General features: G+C 40.7%; 1 protein-coding gene across 1 annotated transcript; it reads right to left on the bottom strand.

Annotated features, from left to right (window-relative positions):
- Positions 1–70: 70 nt before the first annotated feature.
- On the bottom strand, positions 71–18,135 carry LOC139114093 (PR domain zinc finger protein 12-like). The gene is made up of 6 exons (XM_070675612.1): positions 17,854–18,135; positions 4,436–4,629; positions 3,195–3,356; positions 2,504–2,621; positions 1,752–1,958; positions 71–1,278 (listed from the first exon to the last, which is right to left on the bottom strand). The coding sequence occupies exons 1-6, from the start codon at positions 18,056–18,058 to the stop codon at positions 1,127–1,129; spliced, it is 1,038 nt and encodes a 345-aa protein (XP_070531713.1). The 5' UTR covers positions 18,059–18,135; the 3' UTR covers positions 71–1,126.
- Positions 18,136–24,690: the final 6,555 nt, after the last annotated feature.

The raw sequence follows: 24,690 nt of genomic DNA, 5'->3' as shown, positions 1-24,690 counted from the left end.
ATTCTAGATTTACATGCTATTGAACAAGTGGAAAGGAACCTTCGGAACCAAAACACACAGATAACACTCTGTCAGTATAAATTTACTTTATTATATATAAAATGGATACTTTTTTAGTAACAAAGTATACTCTTCTATTAGCAGTCAAAATTATCTTAGCGCTGTAAAAGGTGATATATATATATATTGCATAGACCTCCGACCAACTGCGAAAACTATTGCATATCCCAAGAGTAATCTGAAATCCGTGATGATTATCCGTATCGGTGTTTAAACATAGCGACGAATAAACTCTAATATTGTTGTGCATGTTATTGTTTATCGTGTACAATCTGGATGTGAAAAGTGTGAGCGATCTAGACGGTGGGTAGCGAAATGCGAGGGCTGACGCCCTCAACGTCGTATCAGGTCTCAACTGAAATGAGACAGTAACTGTAGCGAGACAAGTTTGTCTTGCATGCATTGTTATGCTTCACAAGGTACCAGAACGGCGTTCCTTTCTGTGCCTTGATGTTGCCATCTTTGTTCAGCAGTTCGTACAAAGTGTCAAGTCTTTTAATTTCTGAATATAGGTCAGCCCATACAATATAAAAAAATCGGAGTTTATCAACTTTGGGATGGTGAAAACAATGAAACTGAGTTGCAGTCGGCTATAATATTGCACTGAAAAGACCGCTCTCTCCTATGAAGGTCTCTTGCAAGGAGTTTGACGAAATCCGAAATATGCGTTTTATAGAGGAAAAAATAGACGAGCGCAGAAAAAGCGGTGCCAAACACTCTCGACCCTCTGGTCATCACTCTGTGGTCCGATTTCTGGCGATAGATACTATTTTTCTATCACTGCGTTCAGTAATTTCAGATATTGACCTGTGACGTTCAAATAACGAGCGTCCTAATGAAATACGTCGGTTGTATATGCCTCGTCAAGCAAACAAACCATTGACCCAGGGCCTCGGATGAACACATCTGAAACTTGTTGAAACTCGCAGCCAGAGCCGGGTTTGGTCTTGGCCTTGACTCATCTATTGCTGTCATCTACCGTAACCTTCGCATCCTCTGTTGTCCGTGTCAATCTTGAATTTGCACGTCCGGCCCGCTACAAAGTCCATATGCTGGTTACTGTGCGCTATTCCTGTTTCACTGTGTTGACTTTCATGCATGGCTGTAACTGGTTGACAGTTGTCAGTGGCCTGTGGCGGGCGCTCTTCTGGTGCGCCCGCAGTCCCGCAAGCTGAGAGTACGCACTCTGGCAGACTTGACACTTGTAGGGTTTCTCGCCTATAAGGAAAGAGCAATGAAATGTCGATGAAATGATCTTATAAATTAATGTAGTGATTTCATTAGACACTTAATAAGTATATGATCATATCTATATCCACCCCGTGACACAATGCTTTCAAAGGGATAGTAGATCTAACTTTTGATGATTTTTTACTATTTTTGGATTTTGTTTTGTTTTTGGGGTTTTTTTGTTTATTTGTGTTTTATGTCAACTATACGGTTTCTTGTTTTTCTCTTCAAGGATGTTGAGATACACATTATTCAACCTCTCAGCTTGCACTGTATATGTGTAGGATGTATTTTTATTGTTACTGAAATTCAAAAGTAAACAATAAGTGAACAACTTTCACACAAAGTAAATAGTCGGTGTTGCAGCTTGCTTTGAGAAGTAGAACAGGGACTTGCAATAGTTAAAGCTATTTTTGGTTATTACCATATCGCATCGGCGAAGATTATTCAATTTCGCTTACCTGTGTGTAGTCTGACATGGTTCCTCAAAGTTGAAGACTGGCTGAAACTCCGGCGACAGTACATGCAGACGAACGGCTTCTCTAGAGTGTGGATTCTCATGTGAGAGCGAAGGTTGCTGCGAGAGTTGAACCCTCGCCTGCACACGACACATCGCAACCTTCCGGGTGATGCCGGAAACAAACTCGACTCATTGGGACGGTAGTCGTCTGAGAATGGAGGACGAAACGTGGGACAAGTTAAAAACCCTTTGAATTTGGCACAATTTGATTGGTCAATGTTTGAGATACGGGCTGTACGGGTTTACGGTAAATATGTTACTAATGTCTTGTGTGTAAACCGTGCACTCCTTCAACGATACTTTTGAAGGAATTCAAACTGCACTAGAAATATAGAAAAATTATTGCAACTCTAGATTCTCTCGATATAATGTATTTGTACGACGCTTCTTGGCCGCAGCGACTCACACGACTTCTAAGTGTACGTCGACGGCTGCAGTCCTTTAATTTGAGGAGTACCCGACTAGAATTAGGGGTGCGCACGAAGTGATTGGGATGACAGATGGACGACGGGATACTGAGACTGACCCTGGCGACGGAGAGGTACAACAGACAGAACGACAGACACAGAGACAGAGGAGCGGAAAAAAGAGGAAGAGAGAAAACCAGGGGCTTGCTTTATCGTGTTTACTATATTTTAATATGACAGTTGAATTGCAACGGCAGCGAAATTTCCAATGACCTTTGGCCCCTACCTGTTTTATGCTTCGTCAATTTGTTCTCTTCGGTGTTAGAAGGCACGCCGGGTATGCCCATAAACATGTTGTAACAACTGCCATAGTACACCAACAGTTCTTGATCCGGGGGTATGGACTGTAGAAATGGAACAAATAAAAGAAATTAGTTATTATACCGTATTCTGCGTATTGAAGCTTTGGCGTTTATCTCATATACTGCGAACGGTTACGGGTATTCTAGTAGCCTTGAGACGAGTAGAAGAGAAAACCGTCAACATCGCATGGAAAAGTTTGGTATTCTTTTTGGACCAGTATTAAAATGACATTTTCTCTACCAAACTATATAGAGAGAGCGTTTTGTATAGACTCCATGAAGCACCGAAACGAACTGACAACCCGTCATCAAGGTATTACACGCAGAGACAAATGAAAGTTTTTCTCAAACTTCACCTAAGAAAATTTTAAAACCGAATTCTTTCAAACTCAAGTATATAAATCGGAAGTCAATGGTGAAAACTTCGGTGCAAGAGAAACATATTCACTTAAAATTTACAAATTTTATTTGAAATTCAACACAGCCGCTATCCTAATGTTAATTCTAGGGGCGAAATTCAATTTTCGATTTTCACAAATAATCATACCAATTAAATATTGCAAACGTTTAAGATTCAGAATATGTTGGGCGCAATCTTGTCTTATTTTTTCTCACCTTGATTGCCCTGTAGAAAACGTCGTCTCCAAGCTGATACACTTCTAAATTCTGCTCTTCCTCGTTTCTTGCGCAGTTGACGTAACACATCCAACTTCGCTGATCTTCTGGAAGACGACTCGCGTCGACGAAATGCTTCAGACGACCGTTTCTGTCAAACACCTGGTCGGGGAGGGGGACAATGTGTGAATTTTGAGTCGTTGAAAGTGGAAAGTAAGTCTTACCATTAAACGCTGGTCAGTATGCCAAGAAGCAAAACCGGCGAAGCATTGCTTACTTCGAACTTCAAACATCAGAGTGGTACGAACAATTATGATCAACAAACCGCAGTTTCCAGTGCAACTGCGTGTCGACAGGTATATTAAATGATAAATGCAAATTTGTGCTCAAGTTTGTCAGATACAATACAAATGCAGGTATATTTGTCATATGAACGCAGCAACTTAAAAATCAACTGGATGGGGACGCTAAAAACCTTCAAGTTTAATTTTAAAAAGTTCACTTAAACCGATATAGGCATGCAAACAAAACTATCATTTGTGCAAACAACATAGTTATTTTGTCTCTTTGTACATAATTTGTACAAAAGACATGTACAATCCTTTCTTCTACACAGTCGAAAGAGATGTCTATTGGGTTGATTGCCTACTCAGACTGGTGGCGAGCGCGTAAAATTACTCGTATCTACAAGCAAATGCTCTCCAAGTAAGGTTGTGTGAAATGCATTGTCTGCAGTTTGTGAGATCTCGCGAGAATTAGATATCCAAGCAACACAGTCAGCAGCTAGCCGAATATGTCAAACAAGTCAAGCTTTGACTACCAGACTACAACAGTTGGTACCTGTGACGTTTAAGTGGATAAGTCATTTTTTGTCCAGTAACAGTTGTCGAAACTGTCTATTATAAGCCGTTTGTTTGTCGGGATGTTCTCGGAAAATCTCGTATAGCACAGAGACATGTCTTGTCTATTGAAGGTGTGAGTACAAGTGTGAAATGTGTTGTAACCATCCAATACAATCGTCCAATCGGATGAGGAATTTGTGGGGTTTAAGGAAATTCGATCAAGAATTCAATGTATTATATATGCTTTGATGAGACGACCGTGTCACCTGATTGGTACATCCAGCCATGAGTTCATTGCTCGGCTCACAAAGCTCATGGTTAGATTTCAGACAAACTGACGGGCGTATATTTCAGGGAAGATATACTGGTACAAGCAATTCACAGTCATACTTAACGCACCTCCCACATTAGGCTGTTGTCACTGTCCTTATCCACATCATCCTGGGTGATCACTTTTCCGATGTATGGCCCCATCTCCGTTCCTTCCTTGATCCAAGCCGTCGTGAAGACGCCGATCTGGATCCCCGGCAGCGAGGACTGGGACAGGGTGATCTGTTCGGGCGTAGTCACGCCGACGGGGACCCGAATTTTCTCTGAAAGAGTTGGGGAAAATAGAGACGCTGTGAGAGAAAGTTCCACTACCGGTTTTCCTAAACGCGCACTGCTGAAGTGTAATGAGACGAACAGGCCACTATATGAAGTCTTAGTAACACCTAAACATCAGAGAACGTGGATTATGATGCTACAAACATTAAAGGGAAGCAGTCGTGGGGACTGCGCCTGTGCGAGTTTCTTGTTTACAAACAATGTATTTCGTGCACGATATCTAGATGCACCTCATCATCATAGCTGCAAATTTAAATCATACGATGTAGATTATGACAGACATGTTTAACTTTCACCAATCACCATCGTACCTTGGATACAGTGTTTACATCGGTTGTATGGATCCCATACGACCTTTGAGCGCAGTTCCGACCACTGTATCCCTTAATCACCAAAACGTAACAAGCTGCTTCTTTGTTAACTTGAAAACTTTCGCTTCTTTTGGAGAAATATTTAGTATAATTTACAGTGTCAGTTGACGTACATTTTATCATTGAGCTGTATTAACATGTCGGTTTCTATTTATTTTACCTGAATCCCGTTGGTTCATTTTGTTTTCAGAATAAAGATTGATTGATCGATCGATTGATCGATTGGTTTGTTGATTGATAAGGACGCTTTCTGTAATTTTTTGCAATTTACATCAGTACAAGAGGAAGTAGGTCAGCGTTAGAATACAATATGCATTGCCGTGAATGATATCAAAAAATAATAGAACCACTGTTATTGACGTCGTACCAACCCTTTCGTATTATTTCAGGGAAGATACCAAATTGTGTCTTGTTTGGACCAGCAATTTCAAAGATACCATCTTAGATTTAAAAATACCATACGCATGCCTTAGTAGACCCACGGTCCCTCCAAAAGGACCGTGGTAGACCCTTGCAGTATAATAAACCTTTTCTTTGTATTCGGTAAGCTGACGATCATCCTTCCTAATACACCAAGCCTCCCCCTCCTCCTCCCTCCCTCCCCTAGCGCGCCATACATATCTTTAAATGACACATAATTATGTAAACTTTTATAGGTTTTTGCTTTTCGCTTTGACTCTGCAGATGTGTCGTAAATTGTTGGAAAGTTGCGTTAAAGTTCTAAAAGAAGTTCAAATGCAATTTCTGTCTCCTGAAATCCATTAGTTTGTCAGATGACCCACAATTCATTGTTTTTCATAGAGCATCGTTAACATCACCTATTATATGTTTGGGTTTCTTTGTTTGTTTTTGGTGTTTTTTGTTTGTTTGTTGATATACTCTTTCAATGAATGGGTTTGTTCGTATATTTGTCTATTCGTCTATACCTTCACCCATCACTTCATCTCTAAGCATGAAGAGACTGTATACACACAAGCTGACAGACTGATACATATACGCAGAGGATGGACGAACCTCCCACTGTTGCTCTGCAGGGCACTTGGTGTTTTTGAGCGTTTAAACTAGAATCACTTCTTGATTCCATATTATACTTCAAACTTTGACATTTTAAAGTCCCTGGATTTAAAGAGGCACAGTCGTCGGAACTGAGCTCAAAGGTCGTATGGGACCCGTACCACAAATGTAAACACTGTATCCAATTGCAAGATACGATGGTGATTGATGAAAGTTAAAACATGTCTGTCATAATCTACATCGTATGATTTAAATGTTGCAGCTATGATGATGAGGTGCATCTAGATATCGTGCACGAAATACATTGTTTGTAAACAAGAAACTCGCACAGGCGCAGTTCCGACGACTGTTTGTCTTTAATGATTTCCGTCACCGGTTCAAAGAGAATTTTTGTAGTCTAGTTTATACCATGTGGACCTAAATCCTTCCTTCAATTCGAAAGATGGTAGCACTTCGTTCAAATAGTAGCGGGCCGATACCAAAAAAATCAGGATCTCGGCAACGCGCAATGAGAAATAATGAGAACGTGTCAGGGGTATTAAAGATAGTTCAGACTATATAGAATGAAGTAGAATGGGTCGATTTGGGGGCTAATGGTACCACTTTGTGAGTCGCTGTCGAGGGAGCAGAGCATGGATAGGGAAACGGTAAGCCAGAGTCAACAAGCTGACAACAGACAAGGAGGTGCAGACGTATCGAATGATGAAGAGAGAAATAGAGACACGCAAAGCAGAGCACAGAACCCATTTCAATACTTGAAAACATCATGACCGAAAGAGTATAACTCGATGGGCATACATGGTGAACTTGGTGAACAGAGACGCGCCGAGAGCATTAGATGAAAACCCCGAGTGATAAACTGACAAGATTTTGAAAGATTGATACCCATCGCTCCGAGAGCAGTTAGGGGCACGACACTCCAACACGGAGTGAGTCAGCAACCCGCGAACAATAGACGGGAAATTTCAAGTCGAGTGACGGGCTCAGAGATCGCCGGGCCGCACACACGCACAGAGCGACAGCGAAGCGATGGGGGCAAACCATCGGTCGGCAACAAGAGATCTCACAACCGGAACAGAGCTCGTGTATGATTACGCGGCGCTCTGCCACCCAGCTGTGAAAATAATAATATAACGCGAACTGCAAGTATATCCATAAAACACGCATAAAATTCGATGGATCCGCTCCCCAACGGACAACTAATTCAAATTTTATAATTATATAATGAATACATGATACCTAATACGCGTTTTATTTACTAAACCGTGGAGCAATGTAAAGCATACGGGTGATGAAAATTTAATTAAAAACAATTCAATGAAATATGAGATCATAAAGATAAGGGGCGGCCAAAGTGAGCCACGACTGAAAGGACCGTGACGACTGAATTACACGAGGGTGCACAATTTTGAAGTTATTGTTTACTTTGAGCTGCGCCCGAGCACTGTGCTTGTAATAATTCCCAATGCGAGCGGTAGTGTAGGCGTGGGGCTCTCAACCCTACAGGGACTCGCTGCCTCTCCGCTAGCGCCGAGGTCACCGAGCGAATGAATGTGGGGATAGTCAATATGGCTTGCGTTTGTACAGTAGTCAATCGTATTCGGAAATAGCGGGTGTGTGCACACGTGTGGACGGGCAAATTTATTCATTGCGCTACAAGGGCGGCTGCGGCGGTTCGGGCTATACATGGAACAAGCTTGATTTGGGATCAAGAAGAGAAAGTTACGTCCCTTGACTGCCGAACCGTCTGGCCCCAGGGCTACAACTTGGATGGATGGTTACACGCTAATGGGCAGCGATACGCTGCCTATTATGGGTGGCGTCTTTTGTTAGTGTTTTAAACCAATTTTGGACTCAGTGCGATTATATTTTTTTTTTGCTACAATCGAGTCCGTGTACCAACAATGTAGTTACAATAGGCGGGGCAAGACGAGCCCTGCGTACGATGCTGTGTGTTCCGCTACGCTAATAGCTGTGGTGAGCGGGGCTATTAGCTGTAGCGGAACACACAGCATCGTACGCAGGGCTAGGGCAAGACGAACTTGGACCCCGCACGCTGGTACCACGTCTCGTGTCTCCATAATTTCTTTTTCAATGAAACATTTCGGCACATTTTTGTTTTATTATAAGCCGTTAAATTTTTATATTCAATAAACTTTTCTCAGTAAAAAAAAAATCTTTCTCTGTATTTTTAGGTGGCAACTACAATTTCGCTCTGCAAAACAAATAATTCCAGTGCTGAAAATCAAACTGTCTTCAAAAGTTAAAGATTCCAAGTTCGTATCACGTGCCTGTTGACTGTTTCATTTATTAAAGTGTCTGAGCTCTGTAACAATTTATTTCAAACTTTTGTCTCAAACTGACATCGAAAAACTTTAAACCATCCCTATCCCTTGCAAGCAATAAAAGTCCGGGGTCAGCGCGCAAGTTACGGCATCTGGAAACAAACAACGAAAGTTAACGATGTTTGAAATTCAACATGGTCGCAAATAATGTGATAAGTCCATGAGGAGAAAGCAAATTTTCGATTTTCGCCCCAAAAAAAACAAGTCGGTAAAAATTTCATTTACTCCTTATAAAACAAAATGAGTGCGCATAAGTGGTAGGCAATTTGACAGAGTATTGTCAATAATAGAGTCCGAATACCTGCCCCCCCCTCCCCCGTGCATTCTATCTTAAACGTTCCCATCGGCGTCGAGAATGCTGCCATGAATGGCGACGAATCCGTTGGCAACCGGTAAACTAAGATCTTCAGTAGGTATAAATGGGTACTTCGGCGATAATGTGTAACCATATCAAACTTTACTTTTAGCCAGACAACAGGAAAGCAACCGATATTCAAAGGAAACATTTGTTAACGAATTACGACGAAAGAAAAAAAAACATGACCTGATTATAATTTTTGGAAGTAAGGTTACAACTTTGCATCAATGAAAATTGAACAATTATATATAAATGATAGATATTATAGATGATAGCAAATTTAATAACCAATTTCTTGAGTTAACGTTTGTATTTACGTATGTATGTATGTATGTATGTATGTATGTATGTATGTATGTATGTATGTATGTGTATATATATATATATATATATATATATATATATATATATATATATATATATATATATATATATATCTTATCTCATGATGTCTAAATACATTATTAACTTCAAATCAATTTGGTCATTATGTAATCTTACTTGCTTGTCATTTTTTCTTTTCTTTCATTTGTTAAGTTCTTCAAAGTTTAGTGTCAGATTGCCATTACAACCTTAAACACTTGATTCTTGGTTCAATTGAAAACAAATTGAAAGCTCAAAACAAAGATCGGTACACAAAGTCCAATACCTACTCCATCCGCAGCTCGGTAAATACGAATACACGAATACTCTCAACTCCATGGGGGAAGGGCGTAGATTAAGCTGATGAATGAAGACAAAATTCACCCCCCCCCCCTTTTTGTGTCTAATTTTCATTTCATCGGTCTGATGACCTTGCTGATAATTACACCGTAATGGTTACCACCCGCCATTCATCACTAAAGAAACAGAATAGTAACAATGAGGTAATCTGCTGATCAGCAAACTGCTTCCCGCCATCCTCATACGTCAACCGCCGGCGAGGTTACATGTGAGCCGGTTCACTTCGAAACTGCCGCAAAATTTTCGCAAGATGTTAAACATCTCGTGGTTTTGAACCCCCTCCCCCCCCCCCCAAGAGCCGCCAAAGTGAGAGAGGTGGATGTTTTTTTTATCGCTGTGGTTCGCTACCTGTACCGCTAGGACACGTGCCTGGTGCTTTCGTATGCCAAATAGGATCATTGTTTTAGTTCTGCTGGTGAAAAGGGGATGCCGTTCGATTGTCCCAGTCGACAGGCGCTCGTCCTTGAGTTTGGGCTCAATGAATGTATCGAAGTTTACACCACCCGCGGCACTGCTATTTGTCTTACTAACAGCGATAACACTGTAGTCGACGCGACAAGTATGAAAAACATTCATATGAATTTAACGAGAGCGAGAAGAAATGGCTGTTTTTCTTTTTCAACCTCGTGATGGCCGTATACATGACGTGAGTTGCAGGTGCACGGCTGGGGCAGCAGAGAAGAATCAAGAGTGTCAAACGAGCATGATAAGATTATCAAAATTACAAATGCCGCTGACAGTCATAAAAAAAACTGCTCTGGGCGTAGCCGAATATAATCATTCACCTCGCTCAATAAGCGATGCAAGAAATGAACACAACTACACGTGGTGCGATACTAATATACAGTGAGATAATTTGCTTAGACTTTTAAATTACCTCTAAAATGATAGATAACTTTAAAGACGGATAAAAGATCATAAAAGGTTGCCAAATAAAAGAAATATGATAGATATTATATTTCCATGTGCGTAGACATGTACATGTTACATACATACAAACATACATACATACATACATACATATATACATGCTTACGTACAGGCATACACACATACATAAATACAGACATACATTCTCATGAGAGATAATAGATAGATAGATAGATAGATAGATAGATAGATAGATAGATAGATAGATAGATAGATAGATAGATAGATAGATAGATAGGTAGATAGATAGATAGATAGATAGATAGATAGATAGATAGATAGATAGATAGATAGATAGATAGATAGATAGATTGGCTGCTTTATTGATTGGTTGACAGAAAGACATGTTGACAGAAAGACAAACAGACTGAAAGACAGACAGACAGACAGACAGACAGACAGACAGGTTGACTGACTGACTGACTGTCTGACTGACTGACGACAGACAGACAGACTTACATGAATCGATGGTATTGATACCCGAAGTGTGTATTCCCGGATACGTGGAAGTATTGTTATTGCCCGAAATGTGGTTGTGACGCAAAGAAACAAAATAAGCTTACTATAACAAAGTCGCGCTCAACCACTTGTAACTCTTATCCCATAATCACTTATGATAAGATGAGTTCGGGAAATCTTAAATCGACATGGAATACACCAATTACAATCCAAGGATGAGGAATGTTTCCTTTCTTCTGTAGAACTGGGGTCATTTTTTTTCAGAAATTGCCGATTTCCACAGTGTGCAATGCGAAACCACTGTAGCTCTGTCGTTAAAAAGGTTAGGAATCTCGAGTTGTTCAAACTTCTTTATTCAATTAAAATCAATTGTCCGCCAGCTTCTGCACGCGTGTTTTTTTTTTTCAAATAATCAAAAGTATGTCAGTGGTGATGCCAGAATGAATTGGCCAGCCTCTAAAGGAACCAGGTCTCGCTCATTTTCCTCTAATTTATTGGTCTCCATGGCAACTAATCGTTTTGGAGTGTTTGAAAAATGAGTGGTTCGAATGAAAAAGTATAGCAAGGCAGGATATCAATTAAGTTTTTACACAATGGAAGTCTCATTTGTTAAGAAGTTCAGTAAACACTGTATGGATACATGTCGTCCGACATTCGGTAGAATTTGTTGTTCCCGTTTGTTTTCCAGGCGATATTACTTGCTGCCACGTTTGTTCCCCTCCGTGTTTCCTTTTAATTAATCATTTCGCCGAGGTCAAAGGTCGACCCTTGCTGTGGAAGCGATCGACGGTGCTCAGCATGCACTGAGCCCACGAGCCTTTATTGGCATCGAATCCGTGAGAATATACGCCATTGGTATTGCAAGGGGCGACTTCTTCACGCTACGCGATTGTGTAACATTCTGAATGGTAGGTACGCTTCCCCAGCGTGTAATTAATTAAAACCATAGTTTCCTATTTTTGTGGGGGGTGGTGTATAAATCGCCACAGCGCTGGGAAAAAAAGTTTGAGCACAGCTCACAAATGAAATGTTAACTCCCATCGGCTTTTTCCTGTACTCCATGTTGTAAGAATTCCCTTCATATGATGTACCCAATTGGTCAAAAGTACGCATGTTCGGAGTGCATGTCCGCTCCCATGTGTGAGTGTAACCGCTGCATCTTGTGTGTGCGCGCCTTCAGTATTTAATTAGGCAAAGCGCTCCCTCGCACATGACGGGTCGCAGCCACTCCTCTTCGCGCGCGCGACCACCTCTCATTCCGAAGGATAGTCGTTTCCGGCGATGTACAGACCGTCGTACGATGGCAGTTTGTGTGAGGAGTAACAAATATACGATAATTATGAAGAATCAGGCAAATATATATATATATATATATATATATATATATATATATATATATATATATATATATATATATATATATATATATATATATATATATATATATATATATATATATATATATATATATATATATATATATATATATATATATATATATATATATATATATATATACTAGGAGAATCTAGGAACTTGTAGTTGTCACTCTACAGGCTGTTTCATGCGCTAAGCAATTATCAGACTCCTGATGATCGCTTAGCGCATGAAACAGCCTGTAGAGTGACAACTACAAGTTCCTAGATTCTCCTAGTATTACCGCCCTGCAGAAATGCATTGAGCACTATACTTTTCCTGCATTGAACAAGCAAACCATTTTCGTATATATATATATATATATGTATATATATGTGTGTGTGTGTGTGTATATGTAAATATATATATATATATATATATATATATATATATATATATATATATATATATATATATATATATATATATTTATATATGAGTGTGCGTGTGTGTGTGTGTTTGTGTGTGTGTGCCTTCGGTCATCCTGCCAACCCGCCCCAATTCTAACTGCTACATTCAACAGTTTCATTCAGTATAGCCGAGTCCTTCGATATGACATGAAATCAAATCTTGGTGAAATCTTGAACGATGTTCTATGTCATAAGTATCCCCTAAATATCATATACTAAATGGATTTTGGCCTACTTATCTTATTTCGGCACTTATTCCATAGGAAAGAGAATTATTTATTTTTTTGCCCGGCATAACTGTGACCGTATCTTTCAAACGATTGATCACGACATGCACATTTCTCTAAATAGAGTGTTTCTCTACGCAAGAGAGAGTGTACTGGATGTGTGATCATTTAAAATTTTAACGAAAAAAAACCCAGACGAATGAGCATGGATACAGGAGAAGTTCAAACAATCGTTACGCTGTATAACAGAACTAGCGACAAGAAGACACTGGGACTTTGAAGGGCTTTAGACAAATGGTCACGAGAGAATAAAGTAATAAAATGTTTAACAGTTTGCGTATGTAATGAAATTTCTGAAATTGAACATGATATGATTAACTATCGTTTCTTATGATAAAGTTTACAACACTGCATTTTTGCAATTGAACAGGTACTGCCGTTGTTATCTGCCGCTTGAAACTGATCAATAGAAGGGGGTCAGATTGCCGTTCTGAGTTTTCAGTGTCCCGCAATAAAAAGGTTATCTTCTTGAAAGTTTCCTCTTTTTTTTGAATCTTTCGTTCGCTTTCATTCTTTCTTTCGTTCCTTTTATTTCTTTCTGTTTCTTGCGTCTCGCTTTCATTGTTTCCCCTCTTGCTTCTCCTTGCCTTTCCCTGATAAAACGCTCTCCCTTGACACGTGTTAATGAGCTCGCTCTTCAGATTCATTCACAACTTTTATGGGGAAGAGCAATTGTCGCCTTCGCAAAACCACACAAAGCGGAGCGGAAGATCTACTGTCTATGGTAAAACATGGTCGTTAGTATATTCGCAAGTCTTCGCCGACTGCTCTATGGCACTCCAATACACAAAAGCGGCCTTGCGTGTGCACGAGAATCTCAACTTATTCATTTTCAGACATTTGATTTCTAACTTCAGCAATCGTTCGATTCACTGAACACTCAGACGAAATTAATTTTAGTCACTGCCAGAAAACCAGGAAACGATCGTGTGTGGATTGTGTAAGTCGTCACTTTATGGCTGTCGTAATATATTCACCACTTTATTGTCCCCAAAAAACTTATTTACGAGCATAACAGCATTTCTAATTGAGCTGGGAAAATTATTGTATTTGGACACTGAGGTGATAGTTGGGTTGTAAAGTTTGCCGAGTGGGTCGGGAATTGTTACAGACATGCTGTGCACTTTCGCATCACAGGTTTATTCAAATCGCAGAAAAGGTGCCAATACCAATTTTCGAAGTCGCTTTTTCCGTTTCAAGGGGTCGCTTTTATGCTCTAGTTCTTTTGACCTCGACAATGGCAGTGGTTTGCATATGTAGGCGGGAATAGGGGTTTGAAACATCATCGGGAAACAACCTCGCGCGCATTTCCAGACGTCACAGTCATTGCTGTTTCTTTTTCAAGCAAGCACGTATTATTGCCCTTTGTCCAAGATTATCTTTTATAATAGACTCGTTATTATTCATTGCTGCAACGTACAATGCCATCGATTTCAATGTATATTCTGAGTGCCCTAACACTGGCAAAGTGATTTCAGTATCCGCCCTTGTGACTGGGCCACATGGACGCCTGGCGTACTTCCAATTGGCTCGCTTAGGAAGCCGCCCAAGCGTAAAACCTGATCAATTGATATTTCATCACCGCTACCAAAAATCCTTTCTGTTCAAGTGTGTGGCGTGTCGTCCCCGGTCAAACATTTCTTTTCTTAGGGACTTGCTTCCGATCGCCTTCGTTGCCCTTTGGCTCGACCAGACGGATCGAAAAGCTCTTCCCTAGTATTGTGAAACCGTACCCTCTTACGGTATCATCAGAGCCCTAGAGATGTCTACGCTACATCAGAACTTGCAATGCTCTCAAACAAAGGCGCTCGTAGAGAGCAAATGGCGCGACTGTACACTTTAGTGAGGTATAACAGTGTCGACAAATGTTTAATAGTATCGGTTGACGGGCATCGAATTTATCCTGTCGGCTAGTCTGAATTTATGATATTTATTGTTCATTTTGCTGGCTCGATGAAAGGACAATTGCGCTTATTGTTAAAAGTCTCTACTAAATCAAAGGGCAGGCGAAAATTACTTAACAAATAGCAATTTGAAAGAACGAATGGAAATGAACGGTAAAATCTCTGCTAGAACAAGGATATGGAATATCAAATCCAAACAAATCTCTTGGTCCCTGATTGTTCCCGATGATTTATTCACACTCAAATTTGTATTAGTCATGTCGGAGAGGTGCACGGCCCATCACTTAATACAAAACTATCGAGTTTATTTTCACATAAATCACCTCTTCTCCGTTTGTAGTCCAAGTGGCGTGTATACACTTTTACAAATCCATTTGCACCGCATAACAGTGCAAAAACTCCCTCTATCCGATGTACTTCCGCCGTGCGCTGTTTCAATGTGTGTCGCCTGGCAAACCTGACCAAACTAACTGTAAAGCGTGGCCGTGTAAAAACCGTATATCAAAGAATTTAATTTCAGAATAAATAACCGCCCTGCCAACAATCTCTCTCTCTCTCTCTCTCTCTCTCTCTCTCTCTCTCTCTCTCTCTCTCTCTTCTCTCTCTCTCTCTCTCTCTCTCTCTCTCTCTCTCTCTCTCTCTCTCTCTCTCTCTCTCTCTCTCTCACATTCAAACGTTTTATGGCTTTTATCTTGTATTAAGATTCACGAGACAAGAATGGAGATTTTCAATACAAACTGTTGGGTTTTTTGTGTCTTTTTAATTACAACGGGAAGAGGGTGTTAAACTTAATATACACAAAAAGCGTCGGTAACCGAGGGAAATGGTCGAAAACGGGGGAGTGAAGAAAATGGGCATAAGAGATTTTTCTGGAGGTTGTTTTCTCTCTTGGCAATTTTATGACTGGCGAAGAGTTGTTTTAGTTTTGTTTTATTATTAGATTTAACAATATTCCTATGATTTTGAATTTCGTTTACCCTTACGAGACTTGCGTCGCGGTGTTAAAAGGCACGGACATAATACCATGGAAACTTCTGCGAGAGAAAGACATCAGCCATCCTGCTAGTCGACCTGTGTTAACAACCAATCCACTTTGTACACTTGCGCTTCGACGAAAAACTTTACAAACGATTTCTGCATCGCTGTAAAAAAGGACTACCAACTCTGTCGATATGAAACTTCGCGACATTTAGTACTCACTGCGCATGCGCATAAATTGCAGCGCCGCGGCCACGCTGGCTCGCTCGGCTGAACATATTTACAGACAGCAAAACTGTGTACGGAGACAATGTAAAACATGCACAGTTAGGCGTGAAGACTCAAAATACAAATACAAGAGTCTCTGGATTATTCTAGTCCGTCATAGTTTGACTTTTAAACGACATTCGCGCAAGTTTAGACAGGTTTTTTACAAGAATGCCTTCAAGTGAAAGTAGGGATGAACTGATTGCGTCTGAGTGTTGATGTGCTTAAAATCACGTTTTACCATTTGAGAACATTTTACAATTTTAAATCTACATATATATCATTTATGTAATCCTTAATGAAGTATTTGGGTTTTTTCCAATGTGCGATTGGAATATATTATATATATATATATATTATTATATATATATATATATATATATATATATATATATATATATATATATATATATATATATATATAAACGAACAAAGGACCGTCTGCTCAAGAGTTGGGACAGGATTTGGACCTTTCTGTCTTAATTAATGCCAATAAAAATAGCTTTTAAGATAAATATGAAAAAACAGCTGCCCGGACTAAAGATAAAAAAACACGTCAGTCATTGTTGTTCTGTGGTAGTCTTGTATTTGAAGTAATTGCCAGACCTAATTAGTATCTAGTTAATACTAATTTGCCCCAATACAGATTGAATTATTGGGCATGAAAAGGGCGTCAAAAATCTCTGCAGACTTGCCGGGGAAGATTTGATGGAAAAGTATAGACGGGGCTACGACTGACTAGATTTCAGACTTTTTTTAATTTTTTTTTTTTAGGAAAAGATACCCGACGTGACTTTTAGCGGAGCGGTGACGTGCGTTCCTATTGTCCCGCAGGTCTGTCATTGTTAAGTGACAGCCAGGTCAGTGCGGGCTCTCGCATACGAATCTCGCAGTCTCATATTTCGACTACCGTGTTGCGAGGTTTCGATCTGCGAGACCATTTCGTTTGCCTTCAAAAAACAGCGCTAATTTTGTGTTCTGTCTTGAAATTCATTCACAACATCGCCTACATAAATTATTATCCTCCCGAAAACAAAAAAAAAATCAACAACAGATAATTGGTTTTTTATTTCGGGAAGACAACTCGATCTTGCCGGTTGATGGCGCGGAAGTTTTAAATGTGTGCTCCTGTGGAGTTTTATCGTCGTTATACGATAGGTTTGACCCAAATTAAGCTGTTTTAGACTGAAAGCACGAGCCTGTCTGATAGTCATCATTATGGGACCATAAATTTAGAAATCACCAACTATTTCGATTTCACAAAAAACTGACTACGTGCGAAAGCCTTACACCGAACCTGCTGGATAATAGAATGCACTTTCCAAAGCAAAATAGAGTTTTTTGCTTCTTCCAACCGAATAAAAGAAATCAGTAAAAAGCTGGGGTTTTCATTTATTGGTGATGTGATCTTTATAATCAAACTATCTAAACAGTTTACAGATGTCTGGCTTTCTCCGTATATCGCAATCATGATCAAGTCCGCGAGCCATTCTCTTCTTAAAAGGCCGTAAAATTTAACGACTGTAGAGTGATTTAGGTATAACGAAATACGGCCACTAAAAATAAGTTCAGCTCTGCGTTTAAAATCGACACCAATTTAATAAGTGTAAGAACGATTAGTTTTCAATCAGAGTCGAATCGGGACGTTTAAGCGATGGAGAGAGATTTTTTTATTTCTTAGATATTCGGGAGCCGTAATAGTCACGAAATAATGAGAGACGAGAAAAGCTTAACTCAAAATTCTCTCACCTTGGATTCTGCCGATATTTGGGTTTGGCGCGGGGTGGGATTTCGATTTGGCTAGGCTCTCTTGCACCCGGGCGGTCGGCACGCCGAAAATATCGCACCATTTCCCGTACAGGACATTTCGAAGAACTTCCGATGTGATGTAGAGCGATCCGCCGTGCACCGGGCTTGCGTCGGAGTTTGGCGGTAGGAACACGGATCGATCCATCTTTTTTGTGCTGAGTCTTCCTCTTGTATCGTCCGTGCAGCGGGCGGTTCTCCAGTCAAGATGTAGTTGTAAGAAAAATATGACAGAATCTCTCCTTTAATGTGCATTTTATATGCGATTTAGATCCTGATATAAAGTATTCATAACGAAATTGCGTTTAATAGTTAATAAATGGGAATTTAATATGCAAGAAAATACAGATCGTTTTGCCGCGGTCTTGTCGCTCTCACAAAAGGTTGTATTTTGGACGTGTGAAGATAATTGATTGGAGAAACTATACTACACACGCAAATGACAACCACCGCTACCAATCAGCGGCCTTTACCATAAATATAATTTCGGTTGAACCGGCAACTTAAACTCCCGCTAAACTTGCAAACTCCATGCACCCATGCACCTGCAGCAAATTGTTAATGCGCATGCGTGTCACCGAGCCCCCAACCGACTTTTTTTTCTGCTCTCCTCTCTTCTCTTCATCTATCTCTCTTCCCAAAGTTTGAATTTCAATGCGTTTTAATGATGAATAAGTGAGGCAGTGATGCACCCGCCGTCGACTCTACATAATACGTGTACAATGAGTGGCAAATGTATAAAAACCATGAAACACGCGTTGTCCATTTGTCCAGGAGGCTGGAACGCCCGTTCAGCCAGCTCTCTCGCCATGTAAGCCAACAAAGAGATGTTGGGTGATCGTTTATATCTACATGTGGTCGTCGGGAGGCACACATGTCTGAGTCAAGTCGTGGTTGTTCGCGCATTGCTACTAAATCAGTATTAATTAGATAAAATAAAATGGGATGAAACCGCGGATGGCCATTTTGTTTTACTACATTCTCCTTCATCTGTCGCTTCATAAATCTGTTTTTATCTGCCTCTGTCTGTGTGTCTCCCGCGGTGCCTGTACGAGCCTATTTGTATGCGTCTATCTTTCCATCCCTTCCTCTCCCTCCTTCCTCTAGTTCTGTCTGTCTGTCTGTCTGTCTGTCTGTCTGTCTGTCTCTCTGTCTCTCTCTCTCTCTCTCTCTCTCTCTCTCTCTCTCTCTCTCTCTCTCTCTCTCTCTCTCTCTCTCTCTTCTCTCTCTCTCTCTCTCTTCTCTCTCTCTCTCTCTCTCTCTCTCTCTCTCTCTCTCTCTCTCTCTCTCTCAGCCAAGTGAGCTATTGATACGTTCAGTTCGGCAAACCCATTTGAATACCTGGAAACGCGTCAACCTGTGAAAAGATGATGTATCCAAATTGTACTTTCATAACTCACTGGAATACAATTCATAATATATGACGTTTGTAATTCGTATACCAGGCAAAATAAAATCCTTGACGCTTCGAAAAAAAAAACTTTTAAACGTATCTTGAATATTAACAGCAAGAAATCCATCAGGACAATTGTATTAGTATCACATTTGTCTTCCATAAAAAAGGTGTGGTAATATCGATTCGCTATACCCATTGGTCGAATTCAACAGCGCCTGTGTTATAGCGCTTACGTCCGTTTAGCAATCCCCCTGTCCCAGAACGTGACTCTGTTGAACGTATGAAGATGCGATTGTCGATTGCCAAAACGCTAATGCATTTTCTGTCTGCAAGCTTTAAAACAAAGATGGTGTGTTTATACATAAATCAAACGACGGCTTCGTGTCAGGAGCGGAGAAGCCGCTATTTAAACTAACAATCAGCCATTTTTGTCATCATCATCATCAATGGTATTTTCAGCAGTACGATAATTGAATTCATTGTAGGTCCCTAGAGGTCGCTTCTTGATCCTATTTTAATGAATTGTGCGCATGTATGTGTGTATATTCCCGCAATCCCCTCCAATGTCCATAAATGAACATTATAAACAGTCGAAGGGTCTATGTTTAGGCGAAAATTCAACATGTAAAGATATTTGCCGAGGAAATGCCATGTTGTCTCTATTAATTATGTATTCTGAGACGGGCACTTAAGACAAAAAAATGTTTAATATGTTTTACAGTTTCTGGAGGTAGGGCGAGTTGATGAGATAGTACGCTGCATTGCTGTTTCTATGACAATCGGAGACAAATTTCTCTTTAACCCGGGCGCTTTAGCTTCAAAACGAACTTATTGTGAGCGCGATTAACTTTTTTTCCCTTTTTTGTTAGTTTTTTTACTGGCGCATTTCTTCTTTCGGCCGCGTATGCACATCGTGTTGCCCTAGCGACACCGCGGACCCGAACGAACCGACAGCGCAATCTGCCGTGCTATCGCGCGCAAGTCGAGTTCGTCAACTTTCCCCTACAATGGGGGAGGGGCTTTTTATTTTTTCTCGTTATCAACTCAACCGTGCGGAAGAATTATCCAGATTTTCCTAAAAATGTGTACTTGTCTTGTATTTTAAGATCGGGGAAAAGTGTACGTTTAATCGAGAATTGGCCAGATAAGGCGACTATAGGTTGGGACCCCTCAGCCAATGAGTGGGGGCAAGCGTTCCATTATCTTCTTTCGATTATCTGCTTAACTCAAAGCGCAATGAATTTTTAATAGTATATTAATCGCACCATACAAAATCCCGGTTTGTGCGGGAATTAGCAGGATATTTTATGTCTACGGCAAAAGAAATGAGTAAAGCAAATGCGAGGCATAGGGAGATCAGGCAGATAGGCAATGGTTAGGAGAAATTTCTGTTCCACTCGATTGATATACAGACCATTGTTTTGGATTTCAGAGGAAAAGCTACCGCACAGTTGGAGCTAAAAAAAGTTGCCCGCCATTAACATAATAATTAACATATTCTGAAAATAAAAGAAAGGGGAGAAGAAATCGAATCAAAGGGAGTGCTATATTAAACGTGTTTGGATGAAAACCTAGTTTTATCATCGGCGGATCTAAACGAGCTCTACCATCTGCAGTTGGTTCAACGGAAGCGGGGCCGTTGACGCGTGCCGGTGCGAAACGTTACTTATTTCCTCGGAAATGACTGTACCTATCTCTTCATCTTTCATATACTTCATTTTTCAATTGCTTCTTGGTGGGGAGTTTTAGCTAATTTTTCCTCTTTATGACCGATATAATCAAAGCCGTTTCTTCGGTTTCCCCCCTCCCTGCATTAGAGGGGCAGACCTATGAGAACACTCGCACCGGTTAAATGAAATCTGTAGGAAGCGAGGGAGAAAAAAAAAGAATTTTTTTACGTTTATTGAAACATTATTCAGTTGTCATTAGATTTGTATTAGTATGCTATTTATCAAGGATTGCAAAGGGGAGGGAGATTTCAACTGAAAAATCCGACAAAAAGTCAGCTGTGTTGAAGTGCATACGCCTACAACTTTCATTCACGATTACAACTTACTCGAAAACACTTGTGGGACAGTAGGGCCTGTGTGATTGGTACGGAGCCAACTGGCGATGGGACGCTATTTTCTCAACATATCTGGTTTGATCCCCGATGCAAAAGAGAGAACCGCATCGGTGAAACCGTGTCAACGAGATGCGCCTCTCCAGCATTCGGGTCTGTTGCGCGTGCTCTGATGCATGTTTCCCCTCGCACCGTCGAATGATTTGTGGCCCCCCTCGGTGATGGATCCGTCTCCACCCGTTGTTGGCGATGTCGGCGAACTGCAGTTGATATCAAAGAGCCAGGCTAGACACCTCGGAATCGACGTGTGTTTTTTTTTCGGGGCGCGTTTGTTCAGAAACTTCAGGCGTGTAGTGTGCAATGGCGTTGCCATGGATACATGACAGCTTAGAAACACCACTACTTGACCAATGTCTGTCTTCAAACTGAGGAAAAAATTGCTAGGGCTTGACAATGACTCAAAAAGTCACACTTTTAGCGTATGATGGGGAAGCGAAAATAGGCACGTCTTCCGGCTGGATTTCGTAAGCATCCGACTACGCACTACCACACAGCCCCAACTCGGCGAATCCGGGGGACACACACACTCGCTCTCACACACACTCACACGAAAATGACATACACAAGTGGGGGACGCAATACCCTCGAACCACTAAGAGCCTGGTAAAGAGACCCTAATAAAGTTGGGAGTAGAATTTCATGAAGAATGCAAATAAATAATCGTCACAAACAGCCGAAGTCAAATGTTGAAGCAGCAATACGTTTTACATTGACGCGCAGGTGGCTGCAACAGTGCGTTCAAATATCGTATTTTTCCCCCTTTTTGCCCTGGGTGAAACTTTTCTGACAAAGTACATGCAGAGCTTTTTTTGACTCGCGCGTTTCAACTTTGAAAATGAAAAAAGAGACACTTCCCTCAACAACTGCACCGACCTTTCTGGTATATCGTGGATAACTAGTGAGTGCCGAAGCCTAGCTTTAGTATCCTGATTGGCAATCATAGCAGCCAGTCTCTCCGGCAGGGAATGAACTTTGTCTCGGGTCAGACAGAGTTAAGAGGGTTTTATCAATCTTCATCGCCTTTCTACTTTCTGTGTTAGTTTCTAGCGGGCAGATTAACCAGCATCCAGGCACTCTGTTTGTTTTCACTTCTTTGAAGTCGCAAATTACAAGAGATTTTTTTTCTTTTCTTTTTTTCCCCTCTCCACTCTTTTCTCTCTCGCTCTCCCTCTCTCTCAATTCTGTTCTATCTGTACAAACGGACCAGTGCTTAGAAAAAGGCGTACAAGGGGACACCAACAAAAATATGGGCACAATTGTTTTTATATTCATTAGTCAGGGGAAACAAAATTGGAGTCTCTTTGCCTCACAATATTTTGTGTCCATGTCTATTGTAGCAGCGTGAAGAGCTTTTAAACTGTTTGTTTTCCAAGCGTGGCCGTTATGGGCATCACCTGCATGGCGCAGTTCTGCTTCCAATCATCACCTGCAAACCCCACAATGAGCTCTAATTGTTCAGTAATTGCAATCACAGCCACTGGTTCTAAACTGAACAAAGACTTCGTCTGTTTTGCCGAGGACCTATAGCTGGCTAAAACTACGCACAAGCACATCGCAGTAACGAGCCAGCCAGGCTCGAATATCGCTCCCTGCAATCTCGTCAGCGAGCAAACCCTATCAAAGCACGCTGAATCTGATAGCTCAGCCACCAAGACCGACTACAAATATCAAGTGTTATAAATGTGAATATCTAATGTATATGTATATATATATATATATATATATATATATATATATATATATATATATATATATATATATATATATATATATATATATATATATATATATATATATATATATATATAAACTGAAAGCCTGTCTCATCAAGATGTTCTACCATATCGTCATATGTATCGCATTTGAAATTCATGGCTATATCAGATGACCTGACAACACGGCCGAGCTACGATGCAGAGCGCAATTCACACTTCCTGAAGGCCGCACGTCCCCGATCCCCTGTCTCAACGCATACAAAGAAGTTGTTTTCTGTATGCGCGCCCTGATTATATCTCGCTAATAAATCAGTCTAGGGGATGATAAAGTCCCTGTACACACACAGATGTGAAACTGGAATTAATGCAATCTTAAATACGGCCAATTTTATTATTTTATTCCTATTCATAGTGCAGATCGAATCCAAAACTAAAGAGACCGGGGTGCCTCCCACAATACAAAGAGCGGAATTTAGCTCACAGACAACTTCACATGTCAAAGATAATCTCGATAATAATATGCTCACATCTGCCTACGTTAGAAATTCGGGGTTATTTTAATATACAGTTCCCTCAGTTTCCAGGACATCTTCCTGGCTACCCTTTTTTCCCTTGTCAAACAAATTTTTGAAGTTAATTTCCACAAAAGTGACTGCTTATGTCTTAATTTAATCATTAAGACACTTTCCTCCGGTAAGAATTACAAAACGTTCAAATGATAACGGGCGCTTCTTCAAATTTGACAGTGTTACGCGAAAGAGTGAAAACTTTCGCTGGCAGGTCTTTTTTCAGACTGCGCATGCGCACAACAAATCTCCTCTTTCTTTTCTTGTCGCTCGTCTCGGCCAGAGTGAATTGCTGAGCGCGGAGGAGGTTGACCGGTCACAACCAATGGAAACCGCCACATAACACCTAGCTCTGATTTATTGGTCATACCTTTGTATCCTGCGGCATTTTGTTCCATCTCACCGACGTCGGCGTTTCCCGCACCTTTTATTCATTGCGCCGCATACACATGACAAGTCTGGCGTTCGATACTTGGGCATAACTTGCGCTCTCCCACCTTAGTTTTGCATAAGCACAAGGGAAAAATAGTTTTCCAGCCGGAAACTTCTCGCCGCTTGAACTACGTGAAGTGCTGGCGTAATTTTCTTGACGAGATAAAAGAAAGCACCGAGATCTGTCACGCCATTTCAACTTGAGAGCAGAGCCCGAAATTCAATTCCGTAAAAATGGCGCAAAATCATTGCAAAGCTACTCCAATGCGTGTAAAAAAAAGCAATAAACATGGTACGATGTTATTGAAATGAGGATTCGCCGTCTCGAGATAAAAACACACCATGCAGGTAATGAATTTACAAGTAGGCTGGCCTGGATGATATACGGCATTAGATTTACACTAAAATACACGTCGACCGCGCTCCATTTAAATCGCATATGTTTTAAAAGAGTGGCCGGCAGAGTCGGGACACGTGTTCCTGCACCGTTCATCTACGTGTTCTAGTACAACAATGGGGACCCACTGATAAGAATCATTGATAATACGT

Source organism: Ptychodera flava, chromosome 16 (assembly GCF_041260155.1).
Source record: "Ptychodera flava strain L36383 chromosome 16, AS_Pfla_20210202, whole genome shotgun sequence".
Classification (NCBI taxonomy): Eukaryota; Metazoa; Hemichordata; class Enteropneusta; family Ptychoderidae; genus Ptychodera; species Ptychodera flava.
This window is presented reverse-complemented; position numbering and strand designations above follow the sequence as displayed.